Raw genomic sequence first — 23,887 nt, 5'->3', positions numbered from 1 at the left:
ATCTGACTTAGACACCTGTGAAAGTTCCAAGGTAAAGGCACTGTAGATACCGCTTGACCCGGGGAGTGGAGGAAAGCCCAAGAGAAAGGCTGCACCCACTCGTGGATTTGGCTTAGTATAACAAGGAAACAGAAGCGGCTTTGAGGAAGGAGGTAAAGAGATGGAAGGGAGAAGTAGAAGGTCCAGAAAGTGGATCACATTGGGGTGAGTAGCATTCTTAGGGCAAATTTAGGATCAAAGGCTATAAAAAGAGGAACACAGAGGAACAGGGTCAGAGGCAGCACCAAGCAGGTGAGATTTAAGAATGAGGAGATTGGGACCCATGGGTCACCATACCCAGCCCCATGCAAGGCTGTTTGGGCACAAGAAAGAAGTGTCAGGTGTGGAATCTGCTATCAAAAGCCTTCAGCGGGATCCCTGGGTGGCGCAGCGGTTTGGCGCCTGCCTTTGGCCCAGGGCGCGATCCCGGAGACCCGGGATCGAGTCCCACATCGGGCTCCCGGTGCATGGAGCCTGCTTCTCCCTCTGCCTGTGTCTCTGCCTCTCTCTCTCTCTCTCTCTGTGACTATCATAAATAAATTAAAAAAAAAAAAAAAAGCCTTCAGCTTGAACTCTAAAAATGGCTCACCATTTACTTGACGCAAAAAACCCCACAGAATCATTCAAATCCAGAAGTTCAAATCTTCACATTCATTTTAAGAACACTCATGAAGCTGCCCAGGTCACCAAGGCTATGTCTATCCCCAAAGCCATCAAGTATCTGAAGGATGTCCCTTTACAGAAGCAATGTGTGCCATTCCATCATCATCATGGTGGGGCCGATAGGTGGGCCCAGGCCAAACAGTGGGGCAGGGCATGGTGTCAGTGGCCTATAAACAGTGCTGAATTTTTGCTGCATGGGCTTAAAGATGTAGAGTAATGCTAAACCTAAGGGTTTAGATGTAGATTCCCTGGTCATCGGGCACATTCAGGTGAACAAAGCCCCAAAACGAGCCACTAAATTTACAGAGCTTGTGGTCAGATTAACCCCTGCAAAAGCCCTCCTTGCCACATCAAGATGATCCTTACTGAAACAGAGCAGATCGTTCCCAAACTGGAAGAGGAGGTTGCATAGATGAGAAAGATATCCCACAAGAAGCTGGAGAAACAGCAATGTATGGCCTGGGAATAAATTCAGCATGAAATGGATGCAAATAAAAGTAAAAGCAGGGGGAAAGGCCTTTAGCTTACAAACCAGCCCATAGCAGAGAATGAAAAACCACATATTGGTAGATAAAAACCTATAGCCAGAGGGGACAGAGTCTTCAGGATCAGGAAAAGAATGACTGAGGCAAGTCTGAGGTTAGGTAGCAGATGTGTGGGAGGAGGCCAGGCAGGTGGCATACTGGAAGTGAAAATGTGAGGCTCTTCAAGAAATGGCCATGATGAACCCCCACACTGATGCCAAAGCACCACCTGCCTTCAGCTGTGCCCCCCTGGGCTTGCAGGCACTGCCTCCTCACTCCTCTCCCTGGAGCTCATCCTAGACACAGGGAAAATTCTGTCGGGAAGTGTGCTGGACTCCACATTGGGTCAGACCCCTGACTGCCTGAGAGGTTCAACCTGGCAGAAGAACAGGGAAAGCCACAAAACTGCAGGGGCAGGTGCCAGCAAGAAAGGCGGCCAATGCCAGGAAGACACCTACGGAGAGAGGTGCAGATTGCCCAAGGGCAAATTTGCTCAGTGCACCCAGCTTTGCTCTCACCGAGGCCAAGTGGACTCATGTGCCAGGGCCGAGGGTCCTCAGGCGCTCTTGAGCTGGCTTATCAGGACCTCAGTTCTGGAGGGCCAGGAACAAACAGGTTTCAAAGTCAAGGGCTTGGCTGGCAGAAGGAGACTGGGTCCTTCACTTCTGTCCCCTCTCCCTACCGGCGTATATAAGAGCCTAGGTCCCATTTGAGAGATGAGAGGGGAAGGTGCCTGCAGCAAGATGGATGTGGGCAGCAAGGAGGTCTTGATCGAGAGCCCGCCGGTGAGTATGACTGTGTGTGTGTATATGTCAGTGAGCTGGGCTTTGCCTCATCCAACCCCCCTCAGCCTGTTTCTTCATCCAACTTCATCTACTTAATTAACCTAGGACTGTGCTAAGTTAGGGCAGGGACACCAACCACTAAGTCCCTTGGGGAGATGGACATGGCAACCAATCATTCCAACATGGGGGGCCGAGAGGCACAACAGTGGTCAGTGCAAAGGGCTGCAGAGAGCACCGAGTAAGCAGCTGCCGTGTGGGAAGTCACAGGAAGCTTCACAGAGAAAATGACATTTGAGCTGGCTCCAGAAGAATAGGTAGGAGCTCACTAGGTGGAGGAGGCAAGCATTGGCAGGAAGAAGGGGTAGCGTGTGTAAAGGCAGGGAGGTGTGAGAGAGCACAGATTATTTGGGGGAATAGAAAGGGATGGGAATGGCCGGGGTGCCAGGGGTCCAGAGGAAACAGCAAGAGACGAGTCTGGTGAGGCAGGCTCCCTTGGGTCTCTCCACGCTAGACTACACGTCTAAGCATTTCTGGTGGAATCCAGGCCACCTCCTCCAAGAAGCCTTCTCTGTTCTCAGCCCTCCTCTGCACATCCATAGCATTGGTGTCCAGCTGTGGGAGGGTGCCCCGCTTGTGCAGGGAGAGGAGGGACCATCCTCACGACCTCATACCTGTTTCCCTGCCTGCCCCACCACGTCAGGACTACTCAGCAGCTCCCCGGGGCCGGTTGGGCATCCCCTGCTTCCCTTCGTCCCTCAAACGCCTGCTCATCATCGTAGTAGTGATAGTCCTTGTGGTCGTGGTGATTGTCGGCGCTCTGCTAATGGGTCTTCACATGAGCCAGAAACACACTGAGATGGTGAGCAGGCCTAGAATGGAGTGGGCTGTGGGTACAGAACCTGTGAAACAGAGGGGCTTGGGGTGGGCTTGGCAGATAGGGAAGTGTTTGATGGGAATGGAGAGGAGGAGGCAGGGGGTGCCTTGAGAAAGGACAGAAGCAGGAGCCAGGTAGCAACCGGGGCTTGGGCTTTTCCACCAGGCTTGTGGCTGGCATGGCCGCCTGTTCCTTCCAGCATCCTGTCCCACCCAGCCTGTCTGAGCTCTCAGAGAAGACGGGATTGCATTTTAGTAAAGAGGGCTGAGGGTGGAGGTAGGCACCGAAGGGATGTGTGGGGAAAGAGAAATACCAGGCCACCACCCTATGACTTCCTCCAGGTCCTAGAGATGAGCATGGGGGGGCCAGAAGCCCAGCAGCGCCTGGCCCTGCAGGAGCGTGTGGGCACCACTGCCACCTTCTCCATTGGCTCCACTGGCATCGTAGTGTATGACTACCAGCGGGTGGGTACACCTGGACCTCTCAACCCTGGGGACGGGGGCCAATGACAAGCCTTTGCTGGACCCACAGAGCTGTGTCACTTCATGCACACCCATCTCTCCCCGGTTCCTAGTCCCTTTGCCTCCCCAGGCTGAGCCCCAGATTCCAATATGACTCTCCCGGGTGCCTAGCCCAGAGGAAGATGGCCCAGGCTCAGGGTTAGGGAGTGAGCAAGGCGGGTCCTTCCTGAATGAACTCTGGGGTTCGTGTACTCAGCTCCTGATTGCCTATAAGCCAGCCCCGGGAACCTGTTGCTACATCATGAAGATGACTCCAGAGAACATCCCAAGTCTTGAGGCTCTCACTAGAAAGTTTCAGGACTTCCAGGTAGGTGTGTGAGTGAGAAGAGGTGGGTCGTCCCCTTCCCAGGGCTGCCGGGAGGAGCATCTGAGGAGGACAGCAATTTGTCACCTGTAAAGCGCTGCTCCCTGTGGGCTGCCAGGTGAGTGCCCTCTCTAGACTCACCTGTACCACCCCTTCCCTACCTGTGCCAGCCTGCTGGCCTCAGCTGAACCTCACCACCTGGGGGCTTCTGACTCCAGCACAGCCCCTCTTTACTGGTGAAGAAAGCAAGACTTTTATAAGGCCCAGAGAGATGGCCTGACACGCCCAAGGTCCCACCGTAAGGACCACAGGTGAGACAGAAACTCCGTTCCCAGGCTCCAAATCAGGTGCTCTTTCTAGGTCAAGCCAGCGGTGTCTACCTCTAAGCTGGGACAGGAGGAGGGCCATGATGCTGGCTCAGCATCCCCTGGGGATCCCCTGGACTTCCTGGGCACCACAGTGAGCACCCTGTGTGGTGAGGTGCCCCTCTTCTACATCTAGGACCCCTCAGGTGAGCAGGTGTGACCTGGGCAGGACTGCCCCACCTTGCCATGTCAGCTGACCCGGAACTGGGGAACCCACTAAGCCAGATCATCTAGGGAGCTCTGGGGAGGGAAGGGTCATACACTTCCCTGTCCCCCGGCCCCTCCCCCTCACCTGATAAACTGTGTTTCTTTGCTCCTCAGGACCCACGGAGGCCCCAGGTGAGGAGGGAAGATCCACGCTCAAAGGGTCTTTGGCAGAGACGCGGGAAGCTGCTCCTGCCCACACCACGGGGACCAGCGCTGGCGAAATGGGAGCTGTGGGGAGAGGTGGGAGCGGGCAGGAGCTGCGGCTCCTGGGCACACGGGGCTCCGACCACGAAAGAATAAAGCAACCTGATTGAAAAATAAAGGGTGCGGCTCTTCCATCCTCCAGGCCCTCGCCCTCGGTCCCGCCCTCGGTGGGGCCCGCGCGGGGAGGGTGGGGCCCGGGGTGGGGGGCGCGCAGGGGCTCCCCCTTCCCCCTCCCCCTCCGCCCAGGCTTGCTGCGGGACCGGGGGCCGCGGCCAGGGACCGGGCAATCCACGGGCTCGAGGCGCCCTCCAGTGGTGTCTCCCGAGGGAGGAGGAGAGACAGAGACAGCCAGAGACCGCAAGAGAGCGAGAGAGACGAGGACGGCGAGGGCAGAGACCGAGGGACGCGGGCGGAGACGCGCGGCCGAGACCCAGGGCACGCGGCGGGCGGCAGCGGCAGCGGCGCGGCGACCCCACAGCGCGCCCCGCCGCCGGGAGGGGGCCGGCCCGGAGCCCGCGCACGGGCCGCCGCTAGAGGGCACCCCGCGGGAGCGGCCGTCGGCCCGGCACCCCGGGGCCCCGCGCCCCCTCCCCGGCCCCGCGGCCCGCGCCCCGGGAGCGCCCGCGCCCCCTCCCCGCCGTCCGCGCCGTCCCCGCCCCCGGCTGGCGCGCCGCCCGGCCCGGCCGAGCGCCGTCCCGGACCCGAGGGGGCCGAGCTCCGGGCGAAAACCCGCCCTCCAGCGAGCTCATTTCCCTAAAAAGGGGGGGGAGCGGGAGGGAGGAGAGAAGGAAAGAGGAAAAGACGGGAAGGGAGCGGAGAAGGCTGGAGGCGCGGGCAGAGAGGGCCGGGGAGCCGGGCCGGAGAGGGGGCGGGAGACAGGAAGGGGGGGCGAGGACCGGGAGGGGAGAGGTAGGGACGCGCACGGGGGGGCAGGCGGGGAGGGAGCGCGCGGGCGAGCGCAGGGGAGCGCCCTCCCCTCGCCGCCAGTCCTCCGCTTCCCCTCTCGCCGGCTCCCGCGTCCGGGCGCGACCCGCCGCCGCCACCGCGCCCGCCGCCGCCGCGCCCTCCAGCATGCCCGGCGTGGCCCGCCTGCCGCTGCCGCTGCTGCTCTGGCTGCTGCTGCTCCCGCGCCCCGGCCGGCCGCTCGACTTGGCCGACTACACCTATGACCTGGGGGAGGAGGACGACTCGGAGCCCGTCAACTACAAAGACCCCTGCAAGGCGGGTAGGCGCCCCCCCCACCCCGCGGGCCGGCGGGGCGCGGGGGCCGGGGCGCGGGGGCCGGGGCGCAGGGGCCGGGGCGCGGGCGGGCGCCGCGGGGAGGCGCGGGCTGCTTAGGGTTCGCGCTTGGGGGAGGACGGTCCAGTGTGGGAAGCCGGGAGCTGCCTGGTTGGCAATGCAGTGGGGAACAAAAGAAAGAGGGAGAGAGGGAGGGGGGAGTTTGGGGGACTTTAGGACTGAAGTTTCGCTGCTATTCGTGGAAGCTGCTGCCACTGCCTTCTCTTCCGAGAGGGTTCCTGGGGAAGGTTCCTTGGGTCCAGGCTTTTCCTCCTGCAGGAAACTTTTCTGGCCAGACTCCCGTGTGTGTGTGTGTGTGTGTGTGTGTGTGTGTGTGTGTGTTCGCGCGCGTGCCCGCGCCTGACTTTTCCCTTCTCCCCCATCGTGGGCTCCAGGACGTTGGTGTTTTCCAGCCTGTCTGGGCTGCCCCCAGGCTGCACATCTGTCTGCCACGGGGTGCGGGAGGCCTGGGTCTCCCAGGGGCGAGTCTCCCGAGGCCCCCACCCAGCCCAAGTGAAACAAGAAAGTTTTCCAAGGAATCCTCTGATGTCATGCTCCCTGGGTATCCCATGGTTCTCCCCACCCCCACCACCCGCACCAAACGGCATTCTTCTGGCACAGAGGAGACAGCTGTCAAAGTTAGAGAAGCCAGCCAGGGAGGGGGGTTACCTCTGCCCTTATGCGCCAGAGGTACCTACCAAGGCCAAGTTGCGGTGGAAAGGGGGATAACAGAGAATTCAAATACTGTGTATCAGCTCTCTTAGTCCACAGACATTGGAGGCTAATTAGCTGAGCTCAGGGCCCCCGGAGTGTGTGTTTGTGTGTGTTCTTTGTCCATGAAGACCCAATATAACCCTTTCACTCCCACTGGGCCCAGAGGGGTCTTGCCCCTGGAGTGACCAGATGGCCAGGCACTCAGGCCATTTGCCTAATCAGATGACCCTGAACAGGCTGCCTGGGACAAGAGAACACACAGGGCATAAGGTATCAGAACCTTTCCTCAACTTCCTGCCTCTGATTTCAGCCTGTCTCCAAATAGCCAGGGCCAGCGGTAGTGACCCAGTCCCTAGAGTTCTAGGAATGCCTGTATGTGGCATAAGGGGTGGGGTCACTGTGGTCCTGACCTTGGGCTCCCCCACTCTTTTGGGTGGATGGATCACAGCCAGCTCCAAAATAGGGAGACCCTTCTTCCAGTGGGAGGAGGAAAAGCCAGATCTCTCAGCCCTTCTCCACCCTTGCTGGGCTGTGGATAAAGCAGACGTTAGCCATCATCTTTCTCCCTGGGCTTGGGGTGGGCACGAGGCTAAGTGGATGGAGCTTGGGCTTTGGAGGCAGGCAGACCTAAGCTGTCAATCCTAGACCTACAACTCATTAGCTCTACTGCCTGGGGAATGTTAATTATCATCTCTGAACTTTGCTTTTCTTACCTGTAAAATGGAACTGATAATATGTCTCTCTGTAGAGTTGGTGGTGAGGATTAAATATGAGAACATATATAAAACACTTACTAGAGATGAATGCAAAGTAAGCACTTAGTAAGTGTTTGCTCTCTTGCCTGTTTGTTTTCTGTGCCTCACACACTCCATTTTTTTCTGAGGGAATGGGCTTGGTTTTCAGGAAAAGGGAGTGTCTCCCTGTCCCTGTCCTTGGGTCACTTATTCATTCAGCTGATCTAGATGTACGGAATGCTAACAGTATGTGCCAGGCCCTGGGTTTGATGTTATGGGGGATACAGAAGAGGGTAAGGCATGGCCCCTGCCCTCAAAGAGCTTCCAGTCCAGGAGGGGTACAAGACACATGGGGATGTGACCGACCGTGCCAACCAAGATGCATTCTGTGCCACCTTGGAGGGAAAGGACTTAAAGGCTCCCGGAGCCTCCGGCCCCTCTGCAGTCCTAGTGGTGGTGGTGGCAGAGAACCAGTGATCACAGCGGGCTGGGAAGGTTTGGGGGTTCCTCATGGCAGAGGAAAGGCCCGGAAGAATGGGAAGGAAATCAATCTGATGTGTTTCACCACTGGATGGATTTGGAGTGATTTTTGGAGGAGGCAGCAGGAGGCTGAGGGCTCGATCCCCAGTCTCAGATTTCATGCTAGGGTGGGGCTGGCTGAGTTGGAACTTCAAACACAAGTTCTGGAGAAAGCTCTGCACCGGGGTGAAGTGAGGCTGGTGGGGAGCTGGGCCAGGCCAGGGGGTGGCCGAGAGGGCCCCAGAGCCTGACAAGGCCAAGACTCAGGGTCAGATTAGGCCTCCCTCCTGGGTGTGACTGGTGCCCTCAGGCCTACTTCTGCCCTGACTCCCTGAGACCCCACATCAACATCCTCAAGCCTCAAGTCCCCAGGTTCTTTTCTCTGTGTTGTTGTGTCCTCTCACCTCCTCTGAGCGCTGACATCCATATGCTAGACGTGATGGTGCCTGCCTTTACCTCCTCTGGATGCACCTGATATACCTGCTTACCCCTGCTCCCTGGACCTTTTCCAGCTCTCTCCTCTTCTCCTTGCACACAGAGGACCAAGAATGTAAGCCCCTGTTGACTCCTCTGGCTCACCTTTCAAGATAACCAGGCTCCTAAATTTGAGATTATCTCCTGCAGTTACTGTCAGAGTTAGGGCAAAATTGAGGGCAGTAAGGCAAAATTAAGACCCTTGGTACCCTGGAGAGTTTCCTGGATCTTCTGGGCAACACTAGAACAATAGGCGGGAAGCAAGAGTTGATTTATGTGTGTGCTGGGGGCTGGTTCCCCCAAGTTTGCACTCTGGTGTGCACACTCTCACGTTCACATGCAAGCTCTTACTCTCCACCACCCCCTCTCCTTCTCTCCCCCTTGCCCAGGGAGATCGCGAGTCAGCCCTGATTTCTTGTATGTTTGGATGCCAAACCATCAAGGAGGGCCTTCCCTGAGATTCTCAGCTCTCTGTGGCTGCCCCACAACACTTGGCAGTGACCTTCAGGGCTCTGGGAGAGACCCAATTGCTCCCATAGGCAGAGAAGCTCATGGGGACTGCCCTTGAATCAGTGAGGATCTTACTTTGGCCTCAGCTGACAGCTCTGAGGTTTGCTTTAAGGCATGAGGTGGGGTAGGAGCTTACCGACCCTCATCACTGTCCCCATCCCAGGGGCCTTGTGGCCTAGGTTTGGACCTCAGGGGGCCTCAGCCATAAGGTCTGGAGATTGAGAAGCAATCCCTTCTCTTACTGGACCACATTCTCCCTCCAGACACTCTGAATGAGTCACCCACCCACCTATGCCCCTGCTCCCTGAGTCACCTTCTCTTTTAGGTGCCCTAAGGGAGGTGGAAAAGACTTAGAATCTCCCTGGGCTCCAGATACAGGGGGACCAATGGGACTATCCAGAAAGAAGGAACTCTCAGGAATTCTAGTTTCTCCAGAGATCTTGGGAGAAGACACTGGGGGAGGATGAGGAGGGAGTAGAATGTGTCACTCAGGCCACTAAGGGCCTTTTAAGGATATCCAGGAGAGTCAGCTAATCTGTCTGTCTGTCTGTCTCTCTCTCCACCCTCCATTCATTTCTAAGCGTGCCCTTCTTTGGAGGGTATGGTGTGTGAAATGTGTACATGCAATTATTTGTGTGTTTGAATGCACTAGGGCTACAGAGAAGTAGTCAAGAGAGTGTTTGGGCACATTTGTGGGTGTACCCCTGCTTTATGGGTAAGTGCATCCACCTGTGCACACAGGTACTCCTGAGTATATGCAAGAGTGTGCACAAGTACACACCTGTGTAGAAACATACAGCTGTGATTAAACACAGGTACATGTTTGTGGGAGCTTAAGCGTGTTCTCCCCCAGCTAGAAGCTTGCATTTGTGTGATGGGGTATGCGTATGTCCTGTACACACGGCATTGGGGTTCCATCACACTAGTGAGTTCCTCTCCTGCTCCCCAGAAGGGGATGCCTGGCCATGCACCAGGGGAGGAGACTCCAGAGTCAAGAGGCCTACCTGGAGAATGGGAACATGGCATCCACTTTGCTCTTTTCTTTCCTCTCCTGCTCCCAGCCTGGCTATGAAGCGGCCATGAGGGCTCCTGGCTGGTTTACAGCCAGAAAACAAAACAAACTTTTGATCCTGTGTTGAAAACAACTACTACCCTGACCCTGACCCCAGGGCTTCCTTCCGGGTAATGGGGCGGGGTGAGGGGGGGGGGTGTCCTGGACTCTCCAGCATCCAGATTCCCTAGCTTCCACATGAGAGAATCCCAAATGGGCAGGGCCTCCAGCCTCAGCTCCTGGCCAGAAGGCTCTCCTGCTCCCTGCACCTCCCCGCCCCCCCCCCCCCCCCCCCCCCCCGTGTCTCCCCAACCCCCACTCTGTTCCCACACATTCTTCAGCCATGACATCCCCACCACAGGACTCCCTCTCGGCAGAAGAGCTCTGTGGCCAGCCTAGGGCCTGTCCCGCCTTCTGCTTGCCCTGTTCCCCCCCTTCCCCCCACACACTGCCCTGGTCTCCCAAGCCGGCACAGTTCTGTGGCCTCTGTACTTGGAATTCGAGGTTCAGCTTCTGAGCACTCTGGGGCTTCACTCAGCCAGGAGGCCAATGTCAGTGAACCGATATGCCCTTGGAAAGTAGAGAGCTGATCTTGAGCTTACAGGGCTGTTACCGGGGTAGTATTAACAGTGGCCATTTAGTGAGTGCTTACTGTGCTCCAGGCTGGGTGCTGGGTGCTTTATTTACAGGCCTTATTTCAGGCAGTCATCCTGGGAGACAGATGCTATTGTTAGCTCCTTTTTATGTAGGAGAAGATTGAAGTTTGAAGAGTTGATATGACTTGTCAGCTAATAGTAGCCAAGCTAGGATTCAAAGCCAGGCCTGTCTGCCTGCAGAGATTTTGCTTTTTGCTGTAATGCCCAAAGATGAGTCTAAATGTCCAGCCACATATGTATATGATGGTGTCCATGGGTGTGGGCACATGAGCCTGGAGGTGCCAGGGTCTGTGCAAAGGTGTAAAGTATGGGAAGGTGTGAGGGTATTCATGTGGCATGTGTGTGCCTCTATGAATGCTAGCGTGGAGGAGCCAAACACTGCCTTCTTGGAGTGTACCTCTCACCCCGTGACATTTATGTCATTTATGTGTCATCTAAGAAACATCTGGTGATGTCCAATCAGTTGCTAAGGCCAAGGCGAAGCCCACCAATGGTGATGGTTTACGGAAAAGAATCTTTCTCATGTGGTAGAAGACATTCTGGGCCACTTGACATTCTGGTGACCTTGGGCAAGTCATTTCCCTTCTTAGGCCCATGTTTTCTGATCTCTAAAGTCAGGAAAGTGGACTGGAATCTAGCTACTCTCGAACTCTCTCTTGAAGGGTTTGTAATTGCACACTCCTAGGCAAGTACACATGTGGCATATGACTTAACAAGCATGCCCTTAGTGGGCCAGGATTAAATGAATTTGTTAATATGAAAACATTCTGTCAACTGGGAAGGACCACATGGATTTCAACATTTACATAAGGTGTCATTATTGCTACCATTACTGCTTAATGGGTTTGGAGCTTGCAGTTTGCCTGTGGGTGTTGGAGCTTGTGCATGTGTGTTTTTTAGAACTGCCTGTGACTGTATTGGGGTGTGTGTGTGTGTGTGTGTGTGTGCGTATGTGTGTGTGTCTGCATGTCTGTTTTTGTCTGTTTACAAAATGGGTTCTACAGCGGTAATGCACTTGAGTATATTGGGTGCCAAACTGGGAATCAGGAGGCCTGAGTTACAATTCCAGCATCTCTAACGACTAGCAATGTGGGAGACCATTTCCCTTCCAGCCTTAGTTCCCATATCTGTAAAATGGAATTTGGCCTGGATAACTAGAGGGACCCCCATGTTCTGTCAATCCGGATCTATGTTGCATCAGAGTATGTGTCTATGGGCATGTGTCTGCAGGGCCAAAGAATATGGATAGAATACTTCACCCAGACAAACATTCTGGAGTGCCTTCCACCTGCGAGGGCAGGCACTCGCTTGCTTGGGTGGGGGGGCGGGGTATCTCTGTGACTCAAGCAGAGTCTGTGTTTGAGGGCATGGCTGTGGATGATACCATGTGTCTGTTTCTGTATGATGAAGTATGTGTGTGTCTGTGTGTGTCCACCCAACAGGCCATCTGGGGAGGAGAAACCTGTGTGCAAGGCGTCAAGGTTAAAACAATTTGTGTAATGCTGCCGCCAGGCCTGTGTAGCATTTGGGATGAGAAGCAGATGTTGCCATGGGTGGAGCTTCAGGGAAGCTTCGGAGCTCCACCTCCATCCAACTCAGCCTCCCGCCTCCCCCAGCCCAGCCAGCATGAAGCTGCTCTGAGCTCCTTCTAGAGCGTTCACTCTGTAGAGCTGACTCTACAAAAGCTTGCTCCCAACAGGCAGGCAGATTGTTTAGCCCTTCTTCCCCAAAAACATCTCTCCCCAGGCCCAGAAATCAAAATGGCCTTTTCAGGGGGCTTTTCCCTGCCCCAGGCCTTTCTTCCTCCAGAGAGGGGACCCTGAGCCTCAGAATAGAGGTCACTTGAGTACGGTTCAACTTCTTCCTCTAGCTGGGCAGCTCCTGTTACGTCCTGGTTTCCCCAATATGCCTATCTGCTCCAGTTTTTATTCACATCCTCCCCTCGATCTAATTGAAATGGCATTTGTTGAGTGAATACCACATGTTCAGCACAGCTTTATGATTATAGCACCACAGAGTAGACACTTTATTATCTGACCCCCTTCTGTTTTCTTCATAGCACTCATCACCATCTGGAATTCTCGAGTTCAGTGTTTGTTTACTTATGTGTCATTGAAGGTTAGCTCTGTGCAAGCAGGGACCTCTTCTATCTTGCTAATCACTCGAGTGGTACCTGGTCCACAGAAGGGGCTCACTAAATATTTGCTGCTGAGTGATAGGAAAGGTGACACGACTGTGTCTTCCTCTGGTAGGGGGTGGGTATCAGCTTGGCTGGATTCCCAACTCCAAAGTGATCCTCAAAGCCAGTCCACCGCTCCCTTCTTCCTCAGAAGGCATTTGAAGACTAACGTTGCCACGGGGGTGCCCATGGGGTTGAGACTGTCAGTACTGGGTGGAAGGATTAACTCCCCCGGCCTCTTCTTTTCTCTCTAGCTGCCTTCCTTGGGGACATTGCCCTGGATGAGGAGGACCTGACAGCCTTCCAGGTGCAGCAGGTTGCGGATCTCAGGCAGCGTACAACCCACAGGTCTTCCATCAAAACTGCAGGTACACTGGGTACAGGCTGGCCTTCCTATGTCCCAGAAATGGGTTCCAGAATTGGAGAAACAAGGAATCTCCCTGTTTCCCAGCCAGGCTTTCTCAGGACAGAGGCTATGAGCTTGAACCCAGCATAATGGCTTATCTTCTCTGGGGATATCTTTATCCCTTCCCCAGAGAAGTAACAAGTATAGACAAACCCAGGAACTAAGAACTGAGATTCTTTTTGCTTACAGTTTATGAGGTACTCTCAAAAGCATTATCTAACTTAACTGTCCCCCACCACCTTCAAAGGTAGATGTCAGGACAACTCCTGCATTGCACATAAAAAAATTAAGACTCACAGTGGTCACACTATTCATTCAAGATCACATAGCTGGTCAGTGGCAGAGCTTGGAAAGGAACCCAAGCCTTCTTACTCCAAATCTGAGGCTCTTTGCTCAACACCCCAATCCCTCCTGGCTTCTTCTCGTGCTCCCACTTTGCAAGCTTTTATGTATCTTTCGAAGCCCATCTCCAGAGCTTCTGTGGTGAAACCCTTGGTCATCATCCAGGCATGGTTGTACCTCCATTTGTTCTCTCTCTCTCTCTGCTCTCTGTTTACCACATTACTATCTTACTCGGCAAAGCACATTTCAATGATTTTTTAAACTATGTCTATCCTTCCAATTAGACCCAAAGCTTTTTAAGGTCAGGGATGCGTCCTTCTTATCTCTAGGGGTGGCCTAAGGAATGGGCAACCTACCTGGCACTTGTGAATGGGTGAGACAACAGGAGGAATCAGGGCATGGGCTGGTTCAGTTCTCTCCAGCCTTATCACTGCTCTGGAACATGGGGCTGCCTACAGGTAATGCCCCATTGCCAAGGATGGGGATTCTCACCTAGAGCCCATTCTGCACACATTCTGCTGGTGCCAGGCAATTGTCCTGTCTAGCACGAGGGAGGATCCTGGCATGCACAACCATGGAGTAAAGGTCAAACTACCCCACAGAACAGTTGGCATTGGAGGGTGACATGGTGGCCTGATAACTAGCAAGGCTTATTTGGCCTGAGAGGGGATGAGCAGACATGGTACAAGCAGAATGGAGGAGCTGGAGCACCTGGGCCTGCCACAAACCCACCAGGTGACTTTGGGCAAATCTTTGGCCTTAGTTTCCTCATCTGTCAAATATACACAGTGGCACTTGCCCAGTGCATCCCAGAGAGCTACTAGTCCACATGAGAACATGTGTTTGGGAACACTTAAAGACATCAAGTTCTGTATGCTCCACAAGGAAGAAGCTTTATTAGGTGAGAAGGGAACATTTCCTAGTACCAACCCCCTATAGTTCCTCGGAAATGAGTATACTATGGTTCTCTTTTTCATTTATGGTCAATTCTTGCTGTCCATGGTAGTTATGAATAGAGCTATAGAATAACCTTGTTCTATAAAGTCACCGCGACCACTGAATTAACAAATACTGAGCCATTCATCACTCCTAGGAGAAATACCATGCTCAGTTCCCGCTAGCGTCTTGTCATAACATTTTCATCAACTGATCAGCAGGTAACCCTGTCTTATGTGTGTTTCCATTTAAAGACCCCTTATTTAATACATAGTTGATTCGTTAACATTGAACTATGGCCAGCAGCACTATGACTCATGACCGAGTGAAGCTTATGTAACACACATGTATTTTCTCCATAAGGCACATCAAATCCTTCTAGCACTTAGGAACACCAGACAGCACTGCAGTGCTTCAGCTCTGTCAGGGCGGTAGGGAGTCCATGTTAAGCAGCAATATCACCAAGAAAAAGCCCCCAAATGCAAAAAAATAAAAATAAAAAAAGTGGCACTAAATAGACTACGAAAAAGATGCTTGTTTACAGTATGACAGCTGAAACAAGAAGGCAAAGCATCACCTTGTTCCACCTCGGCTGGGTATGTGGATGACTCATACTTTTCCCTGCTCTGTGCATGTCAGCGAATAAGCATCAAAGAGCTGAGGGTATAGATTTGGGGGTTACAAATAAATGTTAGTGAGTGGGCGAATATGGAATCCTCCCCAAAATGAGGATCGATTATAATCTGTTTCCCCTTCCTCCCCTTCAGTCACTTACTACTATTGTGGTCGTCTTCCAACACCAGGAAACTCTTCTGCCTTCAACTGCCAGAGCACTAGTGGGCAGCTGCAGAGGAGAAGCCGCGGGAGATGGAGAAGCAGGTCCCGGAGCCGGCGGGCAGCAACATCCAGACCAGAGCGGGTGTGGCCCGATGGGGTCATCCCCTTTGTTATTGGGGGAAACTTCACTGGTGAGTGTGATGCTGAAGCTGCCTCTGGGCCTGGCCGCGGGACAGCCGGGTTGTGCATAGTGGTACGAGTGGTGCCTTCTGCCTATCTCTGCAAGGAGAGGCTGACACCCTAGCAATGGGTGGAGATGGGCGCCCTTGGACACTGTGACCACCTGGCCCCCTTTGTCCTGGCAGGCAGCCAGAGGGCGGTCTTCCGGCAAGCCATGAGGCACTGGGAGAAGCATACCTGTGTCACCTTCCTGGAGCGCACTGATGAGGACAGCTATATTGTCTTCACCTACAGACCCTGCGGGTGAGCAGGGGCCCCTGGGCGCAGCACCATCTGCCATCACCCCAACCCATATCCTGCCCTGGGCACTGCTGCTGCCCCGACGTGGCCTGACACACTGCGCCCTCTGTCTCTCCTCCACTCCCTCCCCCACCCCCCATCCTGGGGCATCTCCCCAGGAACCACCCCGGTTGTGGCCATGACCCCTGCACACAGCCTGGGCATTCTGCGCTCAGATCCCTCCCCACGCGCCTCACTGCCCCGCCCCCCTGGCAGCCTCGCCCGGCCCCTGAGTGGATGCACTCCCCCAGCTCGGGACCGCCCCCCTGAGCTGGCCCCGCCCTCCAGGTGCTGCTCCTACGTGGGTCGCCGTGGCGGGGGCCCACAGGCCATCTCCATCGGCAAGAACTGTGACAAGTTCGGCATTGTTGTCCATGAGCTGGGCCACGTCATCGGCTTCTGGCACGAGCATACGCGGCCGGACCGGGACCGCCACGTGTCCATCGTGCGTGAAAACATCCAGCCAGGTAGCACCTTGACCTTGACACCTGCCCCAGCCGGCCCTCCAGGGCCTCGGGTGGGGGTGGGAGCTGCTGCCTGGAGCCCTCACTCTTGGTCAGTCCACTTAGTGGGCAGCCCTTTGCCCAAGGCCCAAGTTGGTCCCTGACTTGGGGCAGCTTTACCCTGCCCGGAGCAGCTCTGAGACCACTGATCAGTTGTGGAGCTGCTTGGGGGGCTGGGAGAGGCCTGGTCCTGGACACAGAAGCCACCCGGCCTGGGGTGGGGGAGGCAGGCAGGGAATTGGCACATTCCCATGCCGCCTCAGCCTTTCTGTTCACTTTCCCCGGTCTTCTGCCCTCTGCCTGGTCTCTCCTCTAAGGGTTTTTTCTTTCTTGTTTTTCCTGGCTGCCTCTCCCCTCCCTCCTCTGCTTCTTTCCTCCCTCCCCAGGCCTCCTCCATGCTTCCCTGCTTTCCTCTCCCTGTGGTTCTAGAAATGGGTGCTTCCTTTCCATACTCCCTGAGCCTTCCCTCCAGCCAGTCCTCGTTGACCCTGCCCCTCTGCTGGACAGACTCTTCTAGAGACCCGCCCCTACCCCCCAGGCTTCCCTTGGCTGCTCCCTGGACCCTCAGGTAGGGGGGCACCTCTCAAGTACAGGGAGGACCCCACTCCCCACCCTGAAAAGGTGGCACTGCATCCCACACAGACCCACCCCTCCCACCCCCCACACCTTTTTCCTGGTCTTCGCAGGGCAGGAGTATAACTTCTTGAAGATGGAGCTGCAGGAGGTGGAGTCCCTGGGGGAGACCTATGATTTCGACAGTATCATGCACTATGCCCGGAACACGTTCTCCAGGTGAGAGATAGGGCCTGGCCTCCTCCTCAGGGGCAGCCCAGTCCTGCCCTCTGTGGGCCATTCTCTTTGGGCCTCTCACTTGGCACTGTGCTGCCCTTCTGGGGCACTCACCAAGGATAAGAGTGGGCTTCTGGGTGGCTGCAGCCCCTAAGCAGAGGACCTGTGGGAGCTACTGCCCTGCTATCCCCTTCCATGGTGGGTCCGTGGCATGGCCTGGACTCACGAAGGTTAATACCATGTACTCCGAGGGCACCTGGCCCAGGGGATTGAAATCCAGTTACTTTGCCGGGCATATATAGATATATATATATGCCATGGCTGCAGAACCATATCAGCCCAAGGAAGCTAATCTTTTTCCTCATCTGTGCACCAAAAGAGGCACAGTTTTCTAATTGGGGGCATCCTTTCTCATCGGTCTGCCTTTTTATAACTGGCTGATTCGTACAAAGGTTGGTTCCTTCCCTAGACTAGCCTCTCTCCCTTGCGCACAAGCCCACACACATTTCCTCCTTTTCCTGGGCCCACATTCCCAGAAATCATAGCCAGAACCCCCAGAGGTAGCGGTCCAGCCTCCGCACCCACAGCTTTTCCTCAGCAGAGTGTAGGAACTGGCCCCTCCTTCCTCCTCCTCAGGCTCCCTTCCCAGGCTGGCCTTTCCCATGCCTACCTCTCTCCTCACTCTCTGTCTGCTTCCTGCTCTGTCCCACAAACAGTGGCCCTCCTTGGTCTCCCTGCCTCCAGACTGAGGGCACAGAGACCCAGGAATGATGGTGAGGTCATCCTGCCCGCCCCCCACCCCCATCCCACAGCCACAGACCTCCCCTGGAAGCTTCCCACCACATCCCACCCTACCCCCTGCCGAGTTCCACCCAGCTGGGTGTGAGTCAGGGGCCCTGGGGAGGTGAAGAGCGGCCTGCTTCCCCTCGGTGCTGCCCCTCCCAGATGGGAACACCCAGGACTTAGCAAGCAGGAACTGGGGATGGGGGAACAGGAGACACTGATAGATCGGGAGTTGTGGTGCTGTCCCCAGGATCTGGTCTGGCCACAGTAGAACTTGTCAAAAGCAGCCTGTGCCAGGAGGATGAAGCGTTGGCCCTGTTAGTCCTAGGAGAAGTTCTATCACAGCTGAACCAGCATTAGGAGTCACAGAAGCAGGGGCTGGATGAGGCTGGACACAAGTTCACTCAGGGTCCCAAGCTGTTCTGAGGCTGGGGACGGGACCCAGACTGATCCGGAGCACCAGGTGGCCAGGGCATGTGGAGCCTGTGTCCCTGACCTCTCAGAGTATTCTTGGGGCTCCCCCAGGCTCCAGCAGTGTGGCTGCCACGGAGCAGGGTGGCAGCTGGTCAGTGGGCAGCATAATGACAGGGTGAGCTATCTCCACCCGTCCCTGACCCTACTGAGGAATGTCTGGGCTCTGGCAGGGTCATGACCTTGGGTACACACAGGCACCCCACCCCTCCTTCCATCAGACTCTCACCCAGGATGGGCTTTTCCTCCTCAGGGGCATCTTCCTGGACACCATTGTTCCCAAGTATGAGGTCAACGGGGTGAAACCTCCCATTGGCCAAAGGACCCGGCTCAGCAAGGGGGACATTGCCCAGGCCCGCAAGCTCTACAAGTGCCCAGGTCTGGATGGGACAGGGAGGTGGGGAGGACAGAGCCCGAGGCAGACAGTGGCCAGGGCCTGGGGCTGAGGAGGTTAAAGCTGTAACTCTTAAAGAAGGCCAGAGGCTGCCTGGTGATGGAGGTGTGGGCACCCAGGCAGGGGCAGTGTTCTAGTTAAGAACCAAACCAGGGCTGGGATCAGGAGGTGGTGAGATGCTGAGCCCCACACACCTTCCAGGGACCTGGGAGAATAGGGAGCAGGGGCAGTAAAGAGGACCAGCAGAGCATTTCCCAGGGAGTGAGGTAGGGTGAGGCCATCAAAGGAGCTTGACCTTAACTCTGGACTGTGTTGCCTTGACATCCTGCAGCACTAGGCCAGAGAGGTCAGATAGTGTGAGCTTCTCTGTGAGAGGCAGGGAGCAGACCTTAAATGGACGGGACCATCCCAGACTCCCCCTCTCCTCAGCCGTTCTTCTGTCCCCCAAAGAATGCCAGGGATCAGGGAGGGAAGCCAGAAGGTTGGGGGGATTGGGTGTCTGCAGCCAGTAGTTGAGTCATTTCCTTTTGTTGACAGCCTGCGGAGAGACCCTACAGGACAGCACAGGCAACTTCTCCTCCCCCGAGTACCCCAATGGCTACTCTGCCCACATGCACTGCGTCTGGCGCATCTCAGTCACGCCTGGGGAGAAGGTAACCATGCATGCCCGCCTCTGCCAGGACCCCAGAGCACGAGAGCATAGTCGACTATGTGGAGATGTGGGGAACATAGACCCACTCACCCCACAAGAAAGGGAGCATTACCTTGAGGAGGGCTTTCCACCAGGAGTTGTAAAGGAAGGCTGGCCCACACAGAGTGCTTGCTACCCCAAGGGCACTTTTCCAAGTGCTCCTCAGATTCACCCACAGGGTTTTCATGTCGAATCCTGACCTCTCACCCACCCCTGGACTTTCCATGTCCTTCCATGCCTCTTGATCATTTCCAAGAATCAACTTTAACACTTTATTTCCCTCGACTGGTACATGGTACTTAATGTACTATAATGCAGTCTGGAGCCCAGCTAGATTTTATTCCTGATCACAGTGTTCATTCCAGCAGCTCACAAGACCATTTGGAATCCGATTCCACCATTCAGCAGGTAGCCATCCCTTTCTCTGTCCCGAGATCTTGATAAGCATGTCTTCTGGGTCTTCAGAACCTGGTCTTTTCTTTTTTTTTTTTTTTTTTTAAGATTTTACTTATTTATTCATGAGATTGAGAGAGAGAGAGAGAGAGAGAGAGAGAGGCAGAGACACAGGCAGAGGGAGAAGCAGGCTCCATGCAGGGAGCCTGATGTGGGACTTGATCCTGGGACTCCAAGATCATGCCCTGGGCTGAAGGCAGCGGTAAGCCACTGAGCCATCCGGGCTGCACGGAACCTGGTCTTTGATCAAAACATTGAATATGACACGAATCAAAGCAGATCCAAGATCCCTTTCAGAGCTGACACAGTTCATCTGCAGACTTTGGGCAGAGTTATTCCTGGCTATGACACCACTTAATGTCACTACCATCCAGCCACAAGTCACTACCTTGTTGACTGGGAAGTGAGCTTCTCAGACCACGCCTTTGTTGTCTTTATTATCCCTGGTACAGAAAGTAGCAGGGATAAAGGCTGAGTATGTAGACAGATTGCCTTACCAAATCAAACCTACTGTTCCACCAGTTGGTAAAACGCCTTTTAAAAAGGAAATGATGTTTGTCTGATGTGCATTGTTTCAAGTGAACCCAAACTAGTTCCTATTAATCAAGTATCTCTTTTCTAAATGGCGGCAGACCATCTGTTTAATTGGAGATTGACATTCAACTCCGTGGTTTGCAATTCCCAGAATTCCTTCCAAGCCCTCTTTCCAACACGCGCGTGTGCGCGCACACGCACACCCCTTTCGAAAATTGGCAAAGCTTTTGTTCTGAGTTCTCAAGATTACAGACACTGATCACATCTGTAAGTTATTTGAGTGTCCTCTGATGTCATTTTTGAGCCTAGAGGCAAAAGCCGGTTTAAAGAGGTGCTCATTGACTCTCCTCCAATATGATGCAGTTTCCATTTCCTTTCCAACTGTGCCTATTTTATTTTTTGTGATTTGAATATCATTCTCATTTGTGCTAGACTTCTATTGAGGATTGAGTAATTCCATTACCTCTCTCAGTTAACATTCTTTTTCCCTCAAAAGTGAACCCATCCCCTCCTTGTTCTTTTTTTTTTTTTTTAATTCAGAATCAAACTTAAAAATTTCTGTCCTTTTTCCTGTCTTGTTCTGACCATGTCCTGGCCTCCTTCATCCTCTGCCGAAGGTGTCCACTACTGTAGCCTTTTGGAGATCTCACAGCAGATAACAACAACAACAAAAAACTCCCAACAGCTAACAATTATTGAGCACAGGATCAGCCAGGCATGTGTTAAATTCTTTATGTGTTATGTGTTGTAATTAACACAAGGGCATTTTAGGCCAGTGCTAATGTTATCTTCATTTTGCATATGAGAGAACAAACTTGGAAAACTTAAGGAACTTGACCAAGAAAACAGATTATGACACAAAACTCCGTGATTGCAATACTGTGTATTCTAAAGCCCTGACCCATAGCAACAATTGCTAAAGCGCCTGTCCACAGACGTGTGTGACCACTACTCACCCAGCACTGGAGGATGGAAAGTCCTGGCCCCGAGGAACATAGAGTAGGGTAGAGCATTGCTGTCCTTCCTATTCAGAAGATTTGCTGGGTCAGCAGGGATATGGCAACTTGGTCAGGATCAGTTTCTTTCCCTGTGCTTCCAAGCTGGAGTGGGCTGGCCCTAATCTCTTGTAGACACATGGCCTGGTCCCAGGAGGCTCTCTGTGCCTTGGGCCTGTTCCTCCACCTCTCCCAGGAGACTCCCCATCTTTTTTCAGAGGCCTGCCTGGAGCTCCAGGGAGAAAAGGAAGCTACAGAGAAAGATTCCAGATCCATCAGTGTGTGGTTGCAGAAATAGAAAAAGTAAAACTCACAGTCCTAGATGAAATTGTAGAGTTGTAAGTGAGTTGAAGATGGACCCCTGGGGGCAGAAGCCCTTTAAGGGCTTACAGACCTTGGGGAGCCAGGGAAGATGGCATCATGACATCACAGCAGCCATTCTTTGCTGTGTACCCATTATGTACCAGGCATAAGTAAAGTAGCAGGCATCTTGGGTGCATGACCTCGTTATTCCTCACATCAGTTTTGTGGCACCAGTGCTATCATCTCTTCTGTATAGATGAGGATGTCGAGGCTCAGAGGGCCTGAGTAAATCTGCCCAAGTTTACACAGACAGTGGTGGTGGAACCAGCGTTCAGTTCCAGGACTGTCCGACTCCAAAGTCTACGCTCTTTCAACAGTCACCCTTGAGTAAACCTGCCTGCATTTGTGGGTGCAATTGGATGTCTCTTCTGTGCTGAGAGGTTGTTTCTCCCTGCTCTCAACTTCGATTATGGCCAGGAGTTCAAGTGACACGTAAATTTTTTCTTAGACAGTTGTGTAAGGATATGTCAGACAAGAAAGAGCCACTTTGGAAGGCTTCTTTTAGGGCCCTCACGTCTCTATACTGTGCGTCATTAGCAGCTGTCCCAGAGAGGACTTACAGTGTTTCCCAAGCAACGGAGCCAGCTCCTTATGAGCAGGAAAGTAATTTCAGGAGACCACGGTCTATTGTTGCAGAGGAGCCAAGAAGATAAGAGCTGAAAATGTCTTTTGGATCCAGCAGTGTCCACCCTCACTCCCATCCCTGCCTTCTGATAGCCTGCCTGTTCTTCAGGATCCAACCCACATCCCGCCTCCCCTGGAATGCCTTCCTCAACCCCCACCTCCCGTTCCACAGCTGGGCAGAAACAAGCCCTCCCTGCCCTGCAGGGCCCGGGCCGGACCCTCCCTGGAGTCCCTGCTTCCCCGTGCTGAAGGGCGCGGGGCTCTCAGGGTGAAGGGAAAGCTGACCCTCATTCTTTGCACAGCTGTTGGGCAGAATTGAGCGGCAGGCCTAGGGAGGCCACATAGAGTGGTGGTTAAGGATGGAAGTGTAAGAGCCAGAGTGCCTGGGTCTGACTCAGGTCTGCTGTGCTGTTTACTGCATGTACGATCTCCAGGAAGTTGCTTAACCACTCTGCCTCCCTCATGTGTAAAGTGGGCCTATGCTGGTAGTGACTCCTCATGGGGCTGATGATTCGAGGATTAGATGAGTTAATGGATGTGAAGTGACTAGAGCAGCGCCTAGCTCGTGGTGGGGGTTCAATCAATGCTAGCTATTATTATCATTCTGCAGTCTTTTTTCCTTAAGATTTTATTGATTGAGAGAGAGAGAGAGAGAGAGAGAGCACCAGGAAGGGGGAAGGGCAGAGGGAGAGGGAGAAGCAGACTCCCCACTGATTGGGGAGCCCAACCCAGGGCTCCATCCCAGGATCCTGAGATCATGACCGGAGCTGAAAGCACATGCTTCACCAGCTGAGCCACCCAGGCACCCCATCATTCTGTAGTCTTAATCTTTTTTTTTTCTTTTAGTCTTAATCTATTAATTGAGTAATCCCTGGTCCTCTTCCCTGGGTTTCCCATCCGTCTCCCTCTACTTCCAGATTCTTTTGTTGTTGTTGTTGTTGTTGTTGTTAAAGATTTTATTTATTTTTATTAACGAAAGATACAGAGAGGCAGAGACACAGGCAGAGAGAGAGAAGCAGGCTGCATGCAGGGAGCCTGACGTGGGACTCGATCTCAGGTCTCCAGGGTCACGCCCTGGGCCAAAGGCAGGCGCCAAACCGCTGAGCCACCCAGGCATCCCTACTTCCAGATTCTGGCGTGAACTATTTAAAATTTCAAAATCTTAAGCAAACTCAACTCTGGAAGTGAAATTAACTTTTTCTGAGTGGCATACCCTTTAGTATATATACATGGCTTGTATGTATGTTGTATGTGTGACACATACGTGTGTCAGCGTTCCAAACTTTACGTATATTAACTTAATTCCCTAAGTCCTATGAGGTAGGCACTATTACCATTACCATCTTACGAATAAGGAAATGGAGGCACAGAGGTGTTAAATGATGAGCCTCAGGTGGTCTGGCAAAGGCAGACTGAAACCAGGTTCTGGGTCCCCAGGAGTTGACGTATTGTCCCAATGGCTCCTTGATAGCATCCAGCAATTGTGAGGAGTACTTCCTATATGAAGAGTGCACTTGGAGCTTCTGCACGCTGTATCTTCTAATCCCCCAGCTCCTTAGGATCACCTCCATGTCTTAGACAAAGATGCCAAGGCACAAAGAAGGCAAGCCACAGGCCCAGAGTCACCAGCCAGGAAGTGGTGGAGCCGACCAGGTTTTCTTTGGCAAAGGGCAGTGCCTCTGCCACCAGAGCACAGCTGTCTCCAC

At 53.9% G+C, this 23,887-nt stretch overlaps 2 protein-coding genes across 8 annotated transcripts in view; both read left to right on the top strand.

Annotated features, from left to right (window-relative positions):
• The first annotated feature begins 1,852 nt into the window (after positions 1–1,852).
• SFTPC (surfactant protein C) lies at positions 1,853–4,604 on the top strand. 2 transcript variants are annotated; one of them, XM_072797147.1, is made up of 6 exons: positions 1,853–2,011; positions 2,712–2,870; positions 3,227–3,349; positions 3,603–3,713; positions 4,071–4,221; positions 4,397–4,604. In XM_072797147.1, the coding sequence occupies exons 1-5, from the start codon at positions 1,943–1,945 to the stop codon at positions 4,209–4,211; spliced, it is 603 nt and encodes a 200-aa protein (XP_072653248.1). In that variant the 5' UTR covers positions 1,853–1,942; the 3' UTR covers positions 4,212–4,221; positions 4,397–4,604. The 2 variants fall into 2 exon arrangements, with proteins under 2 accessions (XP_072653248.1, XP_072653249.1); XM_072797148.1 differs by lacking the exon at positions 2,712–2,870 and having other exon boundaries at positions 1,892–2,011.
• Positions 4,605–5,527: 923 nt separating this feature from the next.
• The window catches only part of BMP1 (bone morphogenetic protein 1), a 43,641-nt gene continuing 25,281 nt past the window's right edge, over positions 5,528–23,887 (top strand). For 3 of the 6 annotated variants that reach the window (XR_012016535.1, XM_072796351.1, XM_072796353.1), the window contains exons 1-8: positions 5,528–5,711; positions 12,856–12,969; positions 15,053–15,253; positions 15,428–15,545; positions 15,870–16,048; positions 16,771–16,876; positions 18,381–18,505; positions 19,059–19,174. Coding sequence is in view for 5 of the 6 variants with exons in the window: in XM_072796351.1 (XP_072652452.1) it covers positions 5,558–5,711; positions 12,856–12,969; positions 15,053–15,253; positions 15,428–15,545; positions 15,870–16,048; positions 16,771–16,876; positions 18,381–18,505; positions 19,059–19,174 (1,113 nt within the window). In the remaining variant the exon portion in view is untranslated. Of the gene's footprint in view, positions 5,712–12,855; positions 12,970–15,052; positions 15,254–15,427; positions 15,546–15,832; positions 16,049–16,770; positions 16,877–18,380; positions 18,506–19,058; positions 19,175–23,887 lie in introns of all 6 variants that reach the window. The other 3 variants (XM_072796349.1, XM_072796350.1, XM_072796352.1) reach the window with 3 other exon arrangements.

The sequence above is a fragment of the Canis lupus genome, chromosome 24 (assembly GCF_048164855.1).
Source record: "Canis lupus baileyi chromosome 24, mCanLup2.hap1, whole genome shotgun sequence".
NCBI lineage: Eukaryota > Metazoa > Chordata > Mammalia > Carnivora > Canidae > Canis > Canis lupus.
Note: the sequence above shows the minus strand (reverse complement) of the source record. Positions and strands in the feature narration are given on the sequence as shown.